Source organism: Habropoda laboriosa, unplaced genomic scaffold (genome assembly GCF_001263275.1).
Source record: "Habropoda laboriosa isolate 0110345459 unplaced genomic scaffold, ASM126327v1 scaffold15, whole genome shotgun sequence".
Taxonomy (NCBI): domain Eukaryota; kingdom Metazoa; phylum Arthropoda; class Insecta; order Hymenoptera; family Apidae; genus Habropoda; species Habropoda laboriosa.
The window spans coordinates 378,552-399,095 of NW_017100141.1; the positions used below are offsets into that span (position 1 = coordinate 378,552).

At 36.3% G+C, this 20,544-nt stretch overlaps 1 protein-coding gene across 1 annotated transcript; it reads left to right on the top strand.

The window, feature by feature from the left end:
* Nucleotides 1-365: 365 nt before the first annotated feature.
* On the top strand, nt 366-19,928 carry LOC108571560 (helicase domino). Its single transcript, XM_017933631.1, has 34 exons — nt 366-556; nt 1,689-1,897; nt 1,986-2,528; nt 2,595-2,685; nt 3,043-3,171; nt 3,950-4,266; nt 4,339-4,665; nt 4,920-5,130; nt 5,219-5,436; nt 5,512-5,646; nt 5,716-5,806; nt 6,017-6,210; nt 6,289-6,390; nt 6,658-6,973; nt 7,048-7,222; nt 7,299-7,485; nt 7,772-7,908; nt 7,988-8,174; nt 8,257-8,575; nt 8,662-8,742; nt 9,029-9,286; nt 9,563-9,867; nt 9,938-10,230; nt 10,344-10,716; nt 10,793-10,989; nt 11,074-11,188; nt 11,264-11,596; nt 11,697-11,918; nt 16,946-16,981; nt 17,055-17,223; nt 17,306-17,790; nt 17,875-18,159; nt 18,250-19,371; nt 19,460-19,928. Exons 2-34 carry the CDS (start codon nt 1,700-1,702, stop codon nt 19,763-19,765), a joined length of 8,457 nt encoding a protein of 2,818 aa, XP_017789120.1. The 5' UTR covers nt 366-556; nt 1,689-1,699; the 3' UTR covers nt 19,766-19,928.
* Nucleotides 19,929-20,544: the final 616 nt, after the last annotated feature.

A 20,544-nucleotide genomic window follows, 5' to 3' on the forward strand; every position in this document is an offset into this window, starting at 1 on the left:
CAATTTCAACGAAAGTTTTTCGTATATTTCGTTCCTGTTATAAAGTAATAAACTGTATTACCTATTTATTAATAATTCTCACATACGTAGTACTTTATATAGTAATAGATTTCGCAGAATGTATGTTTTACATCCAGAAATAATAGTTGCTGATTTGATTTGCTAGTCGGAAAACGAGTCCTTTTAATATTTTTACCAGTAACCAATCGGAAGCGTTTGATACTGCCACGTTGCCAAGTATCCGGTTGCATTCGACCAATCGTAGAATCAGCGCCCAGTTGGAGCGGCATCTCTCTGTAGCTTGTGTAAACGTGAAGTAGCAAGCTGCTCTCGGTCTGGTCGCGGTCGAAATTTGTCGGGAGCCGTCGCCATGTTTAGAAGTGTGTGCGTCCTTGAGCGAGTCGAGCGAAAATGTTCTGTAAAATATTAGATATAGCTCATGCACTGTACATTACGTGAAGTACCTAATTACAATTTAACGCTCGTCGATCACGGGTGTAACAATTATTTTCGTGGATGGCTCACCTACGTCGCAGAATTTTGTGATTACATTATGGTAAGTCCGCCCTCCTATCAGACCAACGCCAACATGGCGGACGAAAAATTTCCTTTGTATCGCCGCGAGGCTCCACTGACGCAATTGTGAAAAATGCATTCTTTTGGGAAACGATATACATTAAAACATTAGAAAAACTGTTTTTACTACTAAAAAGCTTAACCGATATACTGGTATAACGATTGTTGTTATTGTATTAAGATAAATTGACATTTTTCTAATAAGAAAACTTGAACGCCCTGAATGCTTGATATCGGACGTTCGCGTATTCTTTACAATCTTTTGATATTCTAAATGACATCGTTTATTTTACCATTCAACCGATTGTGGATACGTTCTGGCTATTCATGACGCTGTATTTTTGGGGGTATTTTTTCTTTTGCGCAATACGCATGTTTTACAAATTCCAATGTGGTGTATCAGTTGGATCAACGGAGAAATTTTGATTTCGGCGCTTTTTTCACAAATCAATTAACGTTCTCGTTTTGATTCATTGGAACTATCTTACTTGACACGAAGTTGAAATGTATATATTTCGATTAAAACTCAATGAAAAATTGTTCACATACCTTAAATAATTGGAAAATAAACTATTGTTTGTAATCTGTGAAGCTTCAGTTTGTTGTTTGTTGTATATGTTTTCCTTCAATTAACGGTTTCACATGTTTACTTTTTATTGTGAAATAGTCATGTAATTGACAAAGAAAACTTTTTTCTAATACAATATTTCATAGTTTACAACTTGAAGTTATTACTAAATATTTTCAGTTTTTAATTTATTCATTTTTTTTTGTCGATATTTTACTTGGTTTCTTATGTTTGTTTTTTTTTTTTTGTTTCTTTTTTATTAGTCTGATCTAAATGTAAACATGCTGTACAGTTTCTAAAAAAAAACTTGATGTAGTAAACAAAAATTAATGATAATGATTTCTTAATAATAATGTTTGTTGAATAAATATACTTTTAATTAAAATATATATTTTTATATGTATTTATATTTTTATGTATGTTATCAATGTTTTTTATAATATCAGTACAATAATATTACATGTATAATGGAAAATAGATTTAAATACTTTTGAAAAATATGGATGCCTTAAATATTAATATTTACAATCAATTGATGTTACAGTGTAATGTGTAATGAGTGATAAGCAGACTGCACCTATTTTACCGCCCCTTAATGGGGGTGGAGGCAACAATGGAGGAAGCAATGGAGGTGTACCACAACAAACAGTTAATTTGCAACAAGTTCTTGCTACTGCCCAAGGACTTAATGTCATCACCACAGGAGCTGGGCAGCAATTTGTTATTACTTCACAGGTTCCTGGTCTTACACAGGTGCATGTTCCTTTTAATTTTGTTTAAGAGTTGTTTTTATATGTAATGAATATTTGAATAACTTGCTCTTTTTTAAAAACAATTATAGGTTATATCAAGTAGTGCAACAACAAATGCAAATATTCAACAAGTTGGTGTTACAAGAATTGTTAATATTAGTGGTACACCTCCACGTGCAAGTACTGTGGGAGTTGCAGGTGCAAGTAGTTCACCTCTTACATCTCCTACACGTCAGAGTTCACCTAAAGTTGTTTTAGCAACATCTCCAAAACTTGTTCGAACTTCTATAGGAAATATGTTTGTTGCACCAACTTCTCAAGCTTCTATGCAATCTCCACCTGCAAGAAAAAAGTTGAAGTTAACAGACTCCACTGAAAAACCTACTACAATTGCTGATGATGCAATGGGTTATAGAAGAAGAATTATGGAACACAAAATGAAAAGAATGCGTGCAATAAGGGAGAAATATGCTGATAATGCATCAGAGCTATTCTTTCTTCATGCTGGGGGCAATATGATGGATTTTCAAACTTGGAGGAGGAGACCCCCAACACCTCAATATCTGCATTTTTTACGGCAACATAGATTAGATCCAGATGATGATGATGAAGATTTAACAGCTCCACTGCCAGCAATATCAGAAATTCCATTAACACCAACTGCAACAACTGTTTCTACAATAGTTCCTGTGAATCAGTGTACAGAAGTAAAAATTTCTGGTATGAATGTAGCACCAGTTGCAGTTTCTACAACATTGCCTGCTGCAGTAGCCCAACTTAATCAACAAGGTAAGCACATGTTTGTTGTAAAAATGTTTGTAACTAATATAATAATTTAATTCATACTATGGTAGTTCACAACTGTTGTCTAATAAAATAATACTGTTTTATACTTAACACTAGTCATTTTCCTTAGAACATTAGGAGGCACACCATAACATTTGTTTTCATAAAAATTATAGAGGATTTATAACCATGTGTAATGTATCAAAGTTTGTTATAAAAACTACCAACAAATTTTGATATGTACAAATGAATATATCATTAGTTTTTCCTCTTTAGTAGACATATGCTTGACAATGTGAAAAGCAATTCAAAGTTTTAGTATATAATTTGTATCAAAAAAATAATTACTTTGCACAATAGGACATGTACCAGGTAGGCCTCAAGGGGGCCGCCATGGCATGGTGTTTGCCTTCCGAGCAGCAATTCAATCTTCACCAGTCACAGCTCACCCTCCACCTACTTCTACTCTAGCACCCACGCTCATTATAGGTGATTACTGCAGGCTTATCATTTGATGTTTAGAATCATTAATTTTGATGTTTAAAAATAATTCTTACTGGGTTCTGTAAAATTATTTTTGATATTTGTTTACTCTTACCATACTGAATTGTGAATAGAGTTTCTGTTTTATGCTTTTTGTGTGTTGGAACAAGTTGAGAAATGATCAAGCTTAAATAAGCATAAGCAATTGATATGAAAATTAGGTTACACTTAATTGAATAATTGCACCAGATATCACTTTGCACCATGTATAGAACATTTTCTTTTATCATAGATTTAATTGAATAAACATGATGTGGTGAGCACTTTTAGTAATCCAATTTTTGTGGTATTGCATGTTTTCTTACAATTTAAAGAACAGATTTTCATTTAAATAAAATACAGTGTAGTAACTTTTTTTTTCATTATCATTTTATTATATTCATATACACCCATGATTCATTCACACAATGATTGTTCCTTTGACAAAACTTTCTGACTGCTGCATATTATGTCCGTTTTTGTTAATTATTTATGCATTATGGTGGTATATTTCCTTGAATATTGTAGAATATATGTTTATACGTCCCCGCAAAAGACGGCTGAATCAAATTTATACATTTTGAAGCAGTCTACTCATTGTGGGCAGATCAATTTACAGCATTTTAATGTTGTTAGCAATGTGCTTTCAGCAATAGGGCGCTGTTAATACACGTATATTATCTTTATAACTTTTCCTGAATGTACTAGTTCATGTATGTAATTAATTATTTTATCATCATTACAGGTAATGCACCAATAGTTCCAGGTTCACCAAAATCTGTAACAACAACAGTTGCAAGTCCAGTGGTAGATAAACCTACAATAGCTACGTCTATTACAACAACTATTACTACCATGACTACTCCTACTCTTACTCTTACCGGAACAACTACCACAACCGCTACTGTTACCACCGTTACCACCACTACTACGAAAACATCCACTGCGCCTACTACACCTTCTCAGCCTGTTATTAAACTTGTAAAGATGCCTGCTTCTAATGCAGCTTCTTCATGTGATATTACAAATAACCAAGAACAAATTGTAGAAAAAGCAAAACAGGTACAGTGATTTTTGTAAAATTGTATATTCTATGTAATTATGCAATCCTTATGAAATTATTTTAATTTATAGGAAGCATATGTTATGCAAAGGATTGCTGAATTACAACGTGAAGGACTATGGTCAGAAAGGAGATTGCCTAAGGTACAGGAACCACCTCGTACAAAGGCTCACTGGGATTATTTATTAGAAGAGATGGTTTGGTTAGCTGCTGACTTTGCTCAAGAACGAAAGTGGAAAAAAGCTGCAGCAAAAAAATGTGCTCGCATGGTACAGAAATATTTCCAAGAGAAAGCAATTCAAGCACAAAAAGCTGAAAAATCACAAGAACTTAGGTTAAAGAAAATTGCTAGTTTTATTGCTAAAGAAATCAAAACATTCTGGGCAAATGTGGAAAAGGTGAGTTATTGAAAATTTGATAACTCGTAAGAATAATAATCTACCCCGCACTAAGCCGACAATTTCAATGTATGCCAATTGAAAGTGTGTGCTCGTAGTGGGAACAGCAAAGTCTGCTAATATGTGTATGGTTGTATTTATTATTAAAATGTAATCAAAGAGTTGATGCAGGACATTTATTTTCATAACATTTAAAATGCTATTTTTGTAAAAATGATTATATAATAATGAGCATATTTCGTTTACTTGTTAAGTTGGTGGAATACAAACAACAAACGAGACTTGAAGAAAAAAGAAAGCAGGCTTTAGATCAACATTTAAATTTTATTGTTGGTCAAACAGAAAAATATTCAACGTGGTTAACTGAAGGACTTAACAAAACTGATGGTCCTCAAAGTATACCAGCTTCTATGAATAGTTCACGAATTTCTTCACCAGTTCCACCTGGCAAATCTCATTCTGATGGTATGTTAAATATATTAAGTGATTTTATCTTATTCCAATATATAAGCATTATGTGTATATTTACATATTTTATATCTTTTTCACACAGAGGATTTTCAACCAAATCAAAGTTCTGACGACGACGAAGAAACTATAGCAAAAGCAGAAGAGGAACTAAAATCTGTGACAAACCATAAAGAAGAGGTTGAATTGTTAAAGAAAGAATCGGAAATACCCTTGGAAGATCTTTTAAAAGAATTACCGCCAGATTACTTAGAAGATAGGAGTAAGAGTTTGTCACCTACATCAAAAGAAATCGTGGAAGAAGTATGATTATTTTCGAATAAATTTTAATTACATTATTTTATGTAATAACTAATTTTTATATTATTTTAATAGAAGAATGAAAAGACAACAGATGGAGATACAGATTTTGTTGCTGCGTCGGATGAATCCTCGGATGAAGAGGAAACTATTATGGAACAAGAAAAAGTTGAAGAAAATGCAGATTATAAACAAGAACTGGACGATCTAAAGGTATGCGTATACTTTATAAGTGTTATAGAAAATTAATGAATTGTTTGTATAAAAGATTAATTCTTTTAGGCTGAAAATGAAATGTCTATTGATGAACTTATGGTCAAATATGGTAATATACCAGATGTTCCAATGGATGTTGAACAAGATTCAGTTCAAGGTACATAAAATTTAAATTAATTATCGTCATACAATATCTATACATTGATGATGATATTTTACCGATCCTGATGGTTTAAGGAATGGTTCTCATTCCTTAATTTCCATTTTTGATGTGACTCGAGGCATTTGTCTGAAAATTTAAAATGTTTACAACTACTTAACAAGAATAAAAACTTATTGTAATACATAAATATGTTTATTTGTTTAGAGTCGGATAAAGAAAGCACAAAGGAAGAAGGGCAAGATAACGACGAAGAATCTACTAGTAATGAAACTGAAAGTGACGAAAGTGATAACGAAGTTGGGGAAGTGGAGTCTCAAACACAAAGTGATAATGAAGCTGATATTGGTCTTAAATCTTTGCTAGAAGATGTTTCCATGGAAAAATCATCAGATGATAAGGTATAGTAACGTTTTTAAATGTTCACCATGTAAGAAATATGGATATATGAAAAATATTGTATTGCTAATTTATTATAGACTGCAGAAATGGATCATTCGGATGCTCATAACGAAATGGATAATGTAGCGGCATTAGCGGAGAGTATACAACCTAAAGGAAATACTTTACTTACCACCAGTGTAAGTGATTTTATGTACGCTATGATGGTCTCTTCTTTTTTTAGTAAAATTATAATTATTAAGGAAGCCTTTCTATCCAAGTCCATGTGGCTGTAATTTGCACAAAGGCATTTCCGAAAGGCACAGTATAAGTGACATTGATCTAAAGAAGTAAATCAACTGTGATTCATTTACTTTTAAAGAATAGTCACGACAATTTCTTAAATTATATAAATTAATAGTGAATTTATTCATGATTTTTTAATAAAACTAACATTGCTATTTTAGGTCGTTACAAAAATTCCATTTCTTCTAAAACATCATCTCAGAGAATATCAACATATAGGATTGGATTGGCTTGTTACAATGTACGATAGAAAATTAAATGGTATTTTAGCCGATGAAATGGGATTGGGTAAAACTATACAAACAATTGCTTTACTTGCGCATTTGGCATGCGAAAAAGGCAATTGGGGTCCTCATCTCGTAATAGTACCAACATCTGTGATGCTCAATTGGGAAATGGAATGTAAAAAGTGGTGTCCTGGTTTTAAAATTTTAACTTATTACGGAACACAAAAAGAAAGGAAACAAAAAAGAACAGGTAAATACTTTATCATCTATTAATGAAAGTGTGTGATAATAACAGTATCTGTAATACTCGTTGATATGTCTTAGGTTGGACAAAACCTAATGCTTTTCACATATGTATAACTTCGTACAAGCTAGTTATACAAGACCATCAAAGCTTTAGAAGGAAAAAGTGGAAATATCTTATATTGGATGAAGCTCAAAACATTAAAAATTTTAAATCACAGAGATGGCAATTATTGCTGAATTTCCAAACACAGCGGTAAATATTCATAATGTTTTGTATGAATAATTTATTTTATGAATATTGGTTCATATAAAACTTTCTATTACTACAGACGATTATTGCTTACCGGCACACCTCTCCAAAATAACTTAATGGAATTATGGTCACTGATGCATTTTTTAATGCCAAATGTATTTCAATCGCACAGAGAATTTAAAGAATGGTTTAGTAATCCTGTTACTGGAATGATCGAAGGAAACAATGAATACAATGAAAATATTATTCGTCGTCTGCACAAGGTCTGTACGTAGTTCACTCTTAAATTTATTGTTTTATATTTACAACGACTCGCTAACCAACCCAGATGAATGGTTATGTATCAATTATCTGCTTTATATACACAGCGAGATATTAAAATAATTCTCTAATAAAACTCGCGTGTCAGAAAATATTTTGTATGACATACGAATCCTGTCTGGAGAAACATTTCTTATTATAATAATTTTTATTATATTACTTTCATATTTTGTACAGATTTTTGTATCTTATCTACATTTTATTTATACAGCCATTATTTGTTTGTAGGTTTTGCGACCTTTTTTATTGCGAAGATTAAAAACGGAAGTAGAAAAACAATTACCCAAAAAATACGAGCACGTTCTTATGTGCCGTTTGTCAAAACGACAGCGATATCTGTACGATGATTTTATGTCTAGAGCAAAGTAAGTACTGTACGTTAAATATTTTTATTGTAATATAATTATCATATGTCATTACTTATATATTTATGTTCTTCTTAAGAACAAAAGAGACCCTGGCTAGTGGTAATTTATTAAGCGTCATCAACGTATTAATGCAGTTACGAAAGGTATGCAACCATCCAAATTTATTTGAAGTGAGACCCACTGTATCACCATTTCAAATGGAAGCTATTGAATATGTAACAGCTTCGTTAATATGGAGTGCTCTTGATTACGATCCATTTAAGGTAACAGTATTATCTTTTTTTCTAATTTTAGTTACACTTTTATAAATGTCGAATTATCTTTAATGTTTGTCTTATTTTACAGCATATCGATTTATCTAGTATTAATCTTTTATTATATGATTTGGAGCTGACTCTTACTGCTTTTGTGGCACACAGAGTCAGACGATTGCAAACGCCACGAAAGCTTATAGAAGAAATAGACACTCAACCAGATCCACCTCCGAGATGTCCATCTGGAAAAATTAAAATCAACGTTAGATTATCTAATCAAGTTAAACCATCAACCGCTCCTCAACAGACTCAATCGAAATTAAAGAATTTAGCTGGAATATTGCCTACTCCAAGAGTTGGAACATCTCCTTTAATAAAAACCGCAAACAATCAAAGCACTCCAGGGCAAGGTAAGGAAAAATTTAGACGTTTAATGTTCTATCTAATATTTTTTCGATTTTTGCAATTAATTTTCGCTGGTTTTACAAATTCACAGGTGTTACGTTAAAAGTAGCAAGTGGTCAACAGTTTCAAGGATATTCCGTACAGTTAGTTCAACATCAAGGTAGTGTGAAAGGTAAGGATTTTCCCCTTATATGTTCTTAATGTGTATACGTATATTTTCATCTAAAATTTGGGACCCTATGCATCATCGATCAGTGGTTGCACTCAAACATTGTCGCTGTGTAATCATTCTTGCAATGGTGCTAAAGGAAATGGTCTCGCGCCAGCTTGTTTATAGTTTTCCCATATTATAAGCATTCTAGATACGAGAGCACATTAACAGAACTTACATTTAATTATAATCTAACATGTGTATCACAGTTTGTGTAAAACATTTGTTGTGTTTGCTTCGAAAATAGCAATTCCCGTTGGAACACTAGCACATAACCCACAAAGTACAACAGTGACATCAACTACAGCAGCAACGAATGCACAGAGGATTACAGTAGGGAATGCAAATATTAGAGATGGACTGCAACGACTAACAACGCAGACAGTCACAGTTAAACAAGGTGATTCCGTCCAAAGAATAGCAGTGCCTAGTTTTGCACAGGTGGTTCAAACATCTACCGGTAGACATATCATTCTGACTTCAAATCAGCAAAACACTAACACAGGTTTGTCCCATGAGTGCTCATATCCCACTGATTTCATTTACGATTCATGTTAAAGCAATATGAACCATTTACATCCTTCTTCATACCAATTGTGTGCATTTCAATGAATGTTCAAAAATAATACAAAATGCATGACTATTAATATTTCCTTATGTTTGTGAACAAATTTTTTTATTTTGTGTTACTATGTAATTTATGAATTAAATTGGTCTGAAAAATTTTCTAGATTTTACCCGAGCTTGATCATAGGTGACTAATATTCTTTTATACTTACAGTTTCATTTCCAGTAATGAGTGGACAACGTTTGACAGTTTTATCTAAATCTTTAATGGGCCTATCTACCTCGGCAACTACAGTAAACAAAGTTATAGGGGGAGTAGTAACAACTAGTAGTGGAACTACTGGAAGACCTGTAATGAGGGTGCCGCCACTTAATGTTACTGCTTCCCAGACACAGTCTCCTGCTGGCAATGGACAACCGCAACAACAATCGATTCGTTGTGGTATTGTTACCAGACACGCACAAAAGGAATCCGAAAAGGCACAAATAAAAGAACGTCCAAAATCCGAATTTTATTTGGTAAATATCTCACTTGAATAAACTTTCAAATTATATTTAACATCAATTTAAATATCATTTTTTACTGTAGCCACAATTAGAAGATGAACGGAAACAAAGAAGGCAAGCTAAACTTCGTCTTCTTGCAAACATTAATGAAAGACGATGTGCTGCGTGTCCTCTGTACGGAGAAGATTTGTTCATGGCATTACGAATTGGAAAGCCGTCTACAGCATGTAGGTGGCATAATGGTTGGGTTCACTGTGCAAATGCAAAAGACAATGCACGTACTCGAAGACAATTTTTTTCTCGTACAGAAGCACTTGCAGAGGCGATTAAAAGTACTGAACAAATTGTTGAAGAGCTTAAAGAAGTTTTTGAAAGGTATGTATATCGAGTACATGCATAACGAAAGAAAGAAAGATTTAATGTTCAATCATTTCAGATGAATTGTTTAATAATTTTTTCTTGCATATAACATAACTGATTCATTTTAGATTTGTTGTTCATGTTCCTGCTGTGTGCGCACCTACGCCACGTTTTCATGTTTCTCATCCTCCACCACATAAGTTGTTTGGTCAACGGCGTATACAAATGGAATTGCAACGTCAACTATCGCCAAAATTGGCGTTGTTCCATCCAGTAGCTAGTGCAATGAGTACGCAATTCCCTGACCCCAGATTGATACAGTATGACTGCGGGAAGTTGCAATCTTTAGATCAACTTCTTAGGAAACTTAAATCTGGGAACCATAGAGTTTTAATTTTTACACAAATGACAAGGATGTTGGATGTATTAGAAGCTTTTCTTAACTTCCATGGTCACATATATTTACGTTTGGATGGTACTACTAGAGTAGATCAACGACAGGTAATAATTACTATAAATTTTCTTATTATTATTATTATTATCATCTAATGTATTTAATTTGTCCAAATAAATACAGGTTTTGATGGAAAGATTTAACGGAGACAAACGAATATTTTGTTTCATTTTATCGACGAGATCGGGTGGTGTAGGTGTGAATCTTACAGGAGCAGATACTGTTATATTTTATGATAGTGATTGGAATCCTACGATGGATGCCCAAGCACAAGATAGGTGTCATAGAATAGGACAAACGAGGGATGTACATATCTACAGGTATAAAAATACATATAAATATGTAAAAAAATACAATTATATTTACGAATTATATTTCATTATCTTTTTCTCGTTATATTATAGGTTAGTCAGTGAAAAGACTGTAGAAGAAAATATTCTGAAAAAGGCCAATCAGAAGAGACTACTTGGAGATTTAGCCATCGAAGGTGGTAATTTCACAACCGCCTACTTCAAAAGTGTAAGTAATTTAAAAGCGTAAAATGAGTATGCTTTGAAATCAAATATTGTACGATTGCAATTATTTTTTTTATAGTCTACGATTCAAGATCTCTTTAATATCGACCAATCGGAGAGTGATGCGTCAACTCGAATGGCGGAAGTGCTGGAACAAAATAGAGATCGAGAAAAATACTTGCAAAGGGATGTTCAAGCTCAGACTGCGGAGGATAAAGTGGCAATGGGTGCATTGGAAAGTGCTCTTGCTGCTGCTGAAGAGGATCTCGATGTTCAGGCTGCAAAGACTGCTAAAGCAGAGGCTGTTGCTGATCTAGCAGAATTCGATGAAAATATACCTTTAGATGACGCGGAAAGGGACGATATGCAAGTTAGCAAAGCTGAGCTTGAAGTACAAAATTTAGTATCTCAGGTAGGACAATGTTTATTTGTCTTTTTACAATATTTTATCCAAGCATAATGCGTATCGCAATGAGAGATATTCGTTAAAAATAACTTCTTTCTGTACATAGTTGACACCTATAGAACGTTACGCGATGAAGTTTGTCGAGGAATCGGAGGGTGCATTCTCTGCGGCCCAACTAGCAGCTGCAGAACGTGAACTCGAAGAGCAGAAGAAAGAGTGGGAGTTAGATCGGCTACGAGCATTGCGCGAAGAAGAGGAAAGGCGATTGCGATTGGTTGACGATGACGAGAAGCCCCTGACGTTTGGACGTGAGGATGCGCAAAATCAGGTTAATAGTGCTAGTAATTCTAAGAAATTAGTCAATAAGAAACTCCCACCGAATAGGAGGAGGAATTCGCGTAAGAATATTAGTAAAAGTGCTCAAGAATCGGAAAGTGAAACTGAGACTACTACAGAGTCAGAATCTGAGTCGCAAGAAGACGTGGTAGAAGATAGTCTTGACGAAGAGTCGAGTCACACGGAAAGCCAAAGTCAAGGCGATGAGGATGAGGAGGAGGAGGCAAACGATCAGAATGATTCTGAGAAGGGCGGGTATCCCAAGCGTAAGAACCGTTCTAATAAATCATTCAGTCAAAACCATTTCGATCTGAATAGTCCGCGAACGAGGTCTAGGGGGAATGTTAAAATTAATCTGTGGACATTAGATGTAAGTCCCATTTTGCCTGGTATAAAACCGAAATGCCGTGGTAGGGCCAGTAATTTGCGGAAACAGCGTGAGCTTGAAATGAGAATGAAACAAGAGGAAAGTTTCGTTTTACCTTTACCACCCGTTACAAGTCCCAAGATGTTGAATAATGCAAATAATTCGAATAAAACTGATGTAGAACATCAGAATCAGAAGGAGGTGGTAACACCTAATTTAAAACGCATTGATACTGAACATACCACAGTTTTTTCGAGGAAAGAGTTGTCTGTAAGTGTCGAAAATTGTAAAACCATTGCAAATCATTGCAGTATTACAACGTCTTCGCCAAAACCGAAACCGAACAAGACAGTTACTACGGAAGAGTCTAATTCCGCCATGTCATTAGATTCTTTGCAATCGGAGACGTGTTCCCAATCGGATAATTCGGTTGGCTCGTCGGAACAATGTAAAAATTTGGAGTTTGAAGAAACTGATGATAATGCCTGTGATGAAGTAACCCAAGATATAACAGAAAACACCTTGTCTACTGTATCTGTTCTACGATCTACGCACAAATCAACAACAGAAGCTAATAATTCCGACGACGATACAAGTTATAACGAAGATTCTGAAAATTCTAACGTTGATTCGATTTCACAGAGCAGCAGTTTTTCTTCTGTAACAGAACCAAGTAATATAAAAAGAATTTCTGAATCGTCAACGTGTTTAAAAGATTCGATGACTTTAGAGATAGATGAAGAGATCAACGTATCGGAAAATTCATTGGTCGCTCCCTTAAAAAATAAAATTTCTCAAGATACAGAAGGAACTGTAAACGAATCTGTCGCAGAAAATTCAAATGATTCCGTTCTCAAGAATGAGGAGGTAATTTCGCGTATTGAAGAAGAAAGTATGGAAGAAACAGATATGGAAAAAGAATCATCTACCCCCACCGTAGAATTAAAGCCATTAGAAGAGAAAGCTGCAGATGAACCTCAAACTACAAGCATTTCTGACGAAGAATATGATGGAAAGAACGACGCTAGAGCGCAGAATCCTATTAAAACAAACGTAGAAGATGCTGGCATAGAAGATGCTGACATAGAAGAAGCGGACATAGAAAAGGTGGACATAGATAAAATGGAAGTAGAAAAGATGGAGGTAGACCAGGTCGAGGTAGAAGAAGAAATGGACGTAGAGACGACTTCGGTAAATGAGGAGCAATGCGATGAAAATGCTTTAAATTCAGATGTAAAAAATGAGTCTGCCAATGATAATATATCTAATTCTGTGATAGAATCAAGCTCTAGTCAGGAGTCCAGTAGCAGCAAAGAGGAAAAACCTACTAAATTAGACGAGTGCACGTGCGACGAAGATGAAGAAAGAGATCAGTTTACCCCATCGACGCAAGGTAGCAGTGATATTAATTCTCCTTCGGATACTTTAGATTCAAACGGATCAAGTGGATCAGAATCAATGACTGATAACAAAATTAAATTTCGTAAACCAGACGCAGTAAGTTACGGGGTGACTACAAGAAGCGCGAAACAGAATTGTTGCACAGAAAATTCCGAGAATAAAAATTCAGATACGCAGCAGCAGCAATCCCCTTCCGTGACAACGAGCGAATCAAGTGAATCGAAGGAGAATCAAAGTACCGAAATTCCAAATTCACCTTCAAATACTCATCGTAAAGAAGTCAATAAAGTAGTTCATATTCGGAGACCAGACACACCTAGGCCTACAGTGGAGCATGGTAGAATTACAAGATCAAGTGCAATTCGTTCTTTGACACCTCCACCGAGTAACAGTCAAAGTACCCCGAAGTCAGTTCACAAAAGACGACCAGATACTCCTTTCCCCGAATGTTTGAAGTCTAGTCCGCGACCAGCTACGAGGTCAATGTCCAGTTTAAATTCACCAGTAAGAAACGAAGAACAGAATACGTACGAAAAACCTACAACGCGTAGTTCGAAGTCTTTGGACAATGGTTTCTTAAACCCAACACCGTTTCGACGAAGCAGTTCGATACCACCGATGAAACCAACTTCTGAAACAAAAGATTGCACTAGTCCTATTTCGACTAGGTCCAAGAGAAACAGTGAATCTGCCAGTGTAAATACGAGCACAACGAGACGGCGACCGGATACACCAGTTCCTACTTTCGAACAAGTGTCGAGAGTCACTCGATCTGGGTTGAATTTCATGTTGAATTCAGGAAAATCTAGCTCTAATCATATGTCAGGCAGAGGGAAGCATTTTCGGAAAACAGATTCGTCTTCCGATTCGAAGACACAAGAAGAAGAATCTTGTGTGGTTTCACCAGCGTCTGCTAAGACGGAAACATTGAACACAGACTCGAATGGAAACGCAGTTGTCCCAGAAGCCTTCGCGAAACAGGACGATACAGCGTTGCCAGCTTTTAACGAAATCAATGAGAAACCGCAACGAACGGCTAAAGTCGTTGCGATTCTCACTCTAGACACAAGGAGCAACCACACCAGTAAAGCGTCCAGTTCCGTTCACATAAAGACGTCTAATTGCAATTCTAGTGATACGAAAAGTATTAAAAAAAACGCCGATTCGAACGCTAACAACTCTACGTCTGATTCGCCGGGAAAAAATTGCGTCAATAGGACATCGGACAATGTTAATTGTAGATTAGATGGATGGTGTGCTTCTGGACTGGATAATACTGGTTCACGGGATCGCGTCTCCTCTAACGTGCTTTCCAACGTGGCGAGTACTTATACGAATTCCAGTAAGACGGGGAAAGCGTCGACTATGAATAAAAATACGTCGCCGTTGAGTTCGAAGTTGAAAACGGATAAGGTTCCGTTGCCGGTACAATCGACGGTGATAGCATTAGTCGATCTGGACAACGATCCTAATTACGACTCGTCCGATGGGTCGAAGAGGTTACGGCGAAAAATTAAACGAACGAGATTGTCGTCGTTCGCTAAGCCGTTAATAGGCGGCAAGGCGAACGAGTCGCAAATTAACGATGGTTTAGACGACGAGGAGCAAATACCGCCGTTAAAAAAGTCAGTTCGTTCTCAGCTTCCTCCTGCTCCTCCTCCTCCTTCGCAAACCACTCAACTGGAGAAGATCAGTAGCGGCACTATATCTTGAGTCTCGCTAAAACTTTATCGCTGTAACATTTAGCAGCGTGTTTGTATAAATATTTCTCATAATTCAGACACGCATAAAAACACTTGTCTACATGGAGTACTACAACTTGGAATGGCGTGCGTATAAAAAACCTCTCCAAGTTCTAAGTTCTTTCTTAACTTTCACCGACATATAGACAAACACACGGACACATGTACACATCACACATATGCGTGCGCGCATACATACGCAAACACAAACACAGACACACGATTCTTGTATATAATCACAGAAAAAAAAACGTAAAGTTAAGTGAAATGTTTCTTTAGTTGTACTGAGTACACATGTGTAATATTTTTAGCATTGTAAATTGTGCTCTTCTGTAAAGGTTTCGAATGTCTTTAAGTGACATTGTAATTTATACTTGGTGATAAAAAAATGTAATGAAAAATGATGAAAGAAGTATAAGACATCCGACTGTATCATAATAGGATTAATAGAGATGATAAACAAAAAATTTCACTATAGCTTAGTTCATTAGTACCAGTAGCCGCAAAAGTTTGTCTCATTTTTGCGACGATTTTGCGGCGATTGATCGTATAAAATGGATAAAAAAAAAAATGAAGAAATAGGCAGTCGATGCAGAGGTAAACAAAAATAAAAACGAACACAAAAGTAATATTGTGAACGCGCCGTACTTTGCTCTCGTGTAACGCCTTGTATTACATAACCTGCAAGGTAACGACCTGATTACATGCTAGACTTAAGAAGTTATTCGTTTAATGGTATGCCCCAATGTAATATTTAAGTTGCGTGCCTGTATTTTGTATGATCGAGTGAGTCCGAGGAAGGAAATAAACAAAATATTCCTTGCTACGAAGATGTGTTTTCTTATTTCTTGGTGCGTTTCCAAGTCTGTTCGATCAAAGGTTCAGTTCCGTTTTGGTGTCAAATTTTGCTCAGTGTGCTTGGTTATATATACCGAGATCATTGAAACATAATGATCTTGCATATTCTCGCGATGTTTTGGTGTGGCAAGGCTATCATGACCGCACATTAAAAGAGAAAGAGAAAGAGATTTTTTTTTTATAAAACATACTAGATTAAAATAGCATGCAGTAGTAGAGAAAGCTCCAATAATTATTTGAAAAATGGCACCAAAACACTGCCTTTGCCATTCCAAACTTGGAGTCAGCCAAGGTATAAGCAGGCACATTAATGAGCGTCTTGCACAATATTTGATGTCTACGCGAGATCAAAGTAACGAAATTCTTGAATAAGAAAAATGAGCCTTTGAACGAGCAAAGTGTACATACACTTCCTATTCATTTTCCTTGTCATATCTCCGTGATCATATTTGTTCAGTCGAGTAACGTGATAGTAGCATTTTACGGCATTCATTTACGTTTAACAGAAAAAAGTGTATGAAGATGTATACAATAGAGTGAAGAGGAAGACCATTTTCTTTTCAAGTTCTTCGTCACACCTGAAAATTGAAAGCAGATTTATTTGCAATTTTTTTTGAATAGATCTCATAGTCGTACTTTAATATCTTACAGATATGGTTGTCGGACGACAATATGGAGCAAATGCCGGTTAGTACATAAATTCTACTTATGTCTTCATTCGTGAAGAGAATGTCCGTATAAAATTCATTTAAATCATCAGATGTGGTGTCCTCCAACGCCTCCAACGACGGATAATGATGTTTATATCGACTATTCTTTGGGATTCCTTTATGAAAATACTCCTATGTCAGAGGCACAATTGCCTCCGATATACATTAAGAAGGAACAAAAGAGAAGTAGGATCGATGTTGGTCTTAATGATCGCGATGGTAAGCGAACGTGACACATTGAATCGTTTTTTTATATGTTTCTAGTAATTTAATCACATTAAATTAATCATTCCTTGCACAGGACGCCGGGCGGTTAAAATGCGACACAAGGAGGAATCAGTTTACGCACCGAGATCTCTGTTCGATCGGCCTTCGCCGGCGCTTATGAAAATGCGTCGCGATATGAAATTACATAAATATCGTATAGTACGACCACCGATTCCACTGCCTGGTATAAAGCCTTCGCACATGTCGAAGTCTTCCGCGGACCAAGAACATGTTTTAGATTGGATGATACACGAAGACTGGGCTCTTCTCCAAGCAATTCAGATTTACCAAGGACTGCCATTGAATTTAATGATTTTATCTCCTGGTCACACTCCTAACTGGGATTTAGTTGCGGACATAGTGAACAATACTTCTCGAATATACAGATCTCCTAAGCAATGCAGAAGTAGATACGAATCGGTAATAGTACCGAGAGAAGAAGGCAAATTGCTTTACGATACCACCCCGAAAAAACAAAAGAAACAAAAAGGCGTATACAAGATGCCTCAGGTTTCCGAGGTATATCACGATATTTTTATTGTACATTTCAAGGGAGATGTGTGTTGGGAAAAAATTATCATTCTTTTAATCGTCTTCTTTTAGCAACAAAGTAAAACAAACAGGCCAATGAAAACGTCTCAGTTATATAATCAGGATAAGAATCATTCTTTTACGTTAATGTGCTGTCAGAGATTCGATACCATTAAATCTGTTTCGAATAAGAAAACGCCTACCGGTAAACCGTTACTTGTTAATCCTTTAATGAAGAATCCTACCAATGCCGCAGTTCTAGCTGAGTGTGGTATCCAATATGATAGCCCGCTGGCTCCTATAGAAGTTGCAACGCGACGTGCCGACAGGATCGCGAAGGAGAAGCTCAAACACGCAGTTAGTATAATAACATACGCAATGTTTTTACGCAAAAAATTACCGAAGTTTTTGCATGATTAAATATTTTATGCAATATTTCGTATTTAGGTTTTAACAGCAGAGCAACAGCAACAAGTGGCCGCTCGTCTTTTACAGCAGCAGCAGCAGCAGCAGCAGCAGCAGCAGCAACAACAACAAGCTCAGCAGCAGCAGCAAATCAAACTACAACAGCAGGCTCAACAAAATATCTCCAGCACCACAAGTCCACAAGTGCATCAACTCACGCAAGTTGTAACCACCGTTACAACCGGATTAACAACAATGAAGACTGTTACGACAATGACTAACGTTACTACATGTGGTACAACAGTTGCTACGTCTACTGTTAAAGCCCGATCAGGAGGAACGTTAACTATGCAAGATGCACGAACAACACCGACCGTTGTCAGCGTTAGCAATCTTCAAGCAGCTCAAAGAATCGCGACAGCGAGTCTAGTATCTGCTGCGCAGAGTTCTCCTGCTGGTACGCAGAAGAGTATCGTTGGAGTTACCGTGGCTACGGCTTCCGGTAGTAAAACTTTAACTGCTGCTCAGCTGCAATATTACCGCCAGCAACAAGTCCTATTACGACAGCAGCAATTGAAAGTATTGCAAGCGCAGGCTGCAAGTGGTCAAAAGGTATCGGTAGCAGTTTCAGCTACTGCTGCACAGCAAAGGGCTACGTTGATGAAGCAGAGTATAACTGGTACTGTTGCACAAACGACTGTTGGAAAACAGACTATAGCGCGTACAGTTTCAGAGACGGAAATGGCAGCTTTGTTAAAGCGGCAAGCTATGCAGCAGCAAGCCAAAGCGGTAGCTCAGGTACAAGTACCTGCACAGGCAGGTCTTACTCCAGCTCAAATATTCGCACAGGCAGGTTTGCAAGTGCAACAGGCTGGAACGTCTACCGGTGGCACGCCAGTTGCTACTTTAGTGAAAGCTGCAAACGTTGCTAGTGTCCGTACGGCAACACCTCAACAAATTCGTCAGCTCGCCCTTCATCCTCAGATCATCACTCAGAGAAAATTACCAGCGCAAAAAGTTGCGCAACTAGCCCAAGTTGGAAAAACTGGTGTCCAAACGCAATTGATTGTGCAACAGAAATCATTACCCGCGACGATGACTGTACAGCAGATTCAGCAAGTTATGAAACATGTTCAACCGTCTACGATGCAACAATTTACACATGTATGTATTATATAATATCATGCTCGTAGCTATTAATAGTTTGATTCTATTAAATTAATCCTTTGTTCTTTACAAAATGATATTACAGGTCTCCACGGGACAAACGGTCTCCCAACCTGGTCAAGTAGTGTTAGCCAAGTCTCCGTTACAGACACGAGTGATTCCGGTTCCGACTGCTGCTTTGAAGCAAACGATCCAAGTTGTGACCGCCAGTAGTGCTCAATTGCGCCAAGCTGCACCTGCTCAAGGGAAACCCATTGTTACGACCGCAAGAGGTAGTCCCGGACCTAGTCAAGTTAGATTGCAAACCATTGCCCATCCTGTTCACCCTCAACAAGTACAGCAACAGCAACAACAGCAATCACAGACTCAACCAGATGCTCAACCGAAGTGAATGTGTTTCGTTATACAGAATGTTCGAATCCGTTAAGTATTACACAGACTTTTTTACATTGAAATTAGGTTGACCGAATGAAAAAAAGAAAAACGAAGTCGAAGTAGAAATTTCATTTTTGAGGGCTCTTAAAACAATGACAACATTCCAAAAAAGATATTGCATGTAATTTAACCGGATTCGATTCGATGTTGTAACCGTGATTTCGGTTTAGACAATACAATAACTGCAATATATACCGCGTGAGGAACATACCTTTGATGTTCACGTGGTAAAAGGTGTTTTCTTTTGTATTTCAATTTTGTCTACGAAGAATGATGACATTTCATAGTTTGATCAGTATTGAGATACTCCGGTTTTATTGTAGTATAATATCGTCTTTCAAAATTTGCTGGCCGAATTTGTATATAAATATTAAGACATGAATTCTGTTTGTGCGCCATTGATTTTGAAGAATTGCGATATAGTATTATGGCATTGTTCGTTTTTTTAATGTTCATAACAATTTGATGACGATCGTGAGATTGTAAACAGTAACAACACAAGTGGTAGGGCGATACGACAAAATAATGCACAGCTTGTAAAATGTTCTGATTTAATCGAAATTAGAGCCCACTTTGGATGAATGCTTCGCGTCCTCTAGTACCTTAATCGAAGGTTTTGACGAAATGGATTTCTTATGACTAAGCGATGCGGTTTAAGATGATTTATGTCATTTATATTGTGTTAATGTCTTATTTCAACGAGAAACGAGTATTTCACGGGTGGTATCTTTGCAT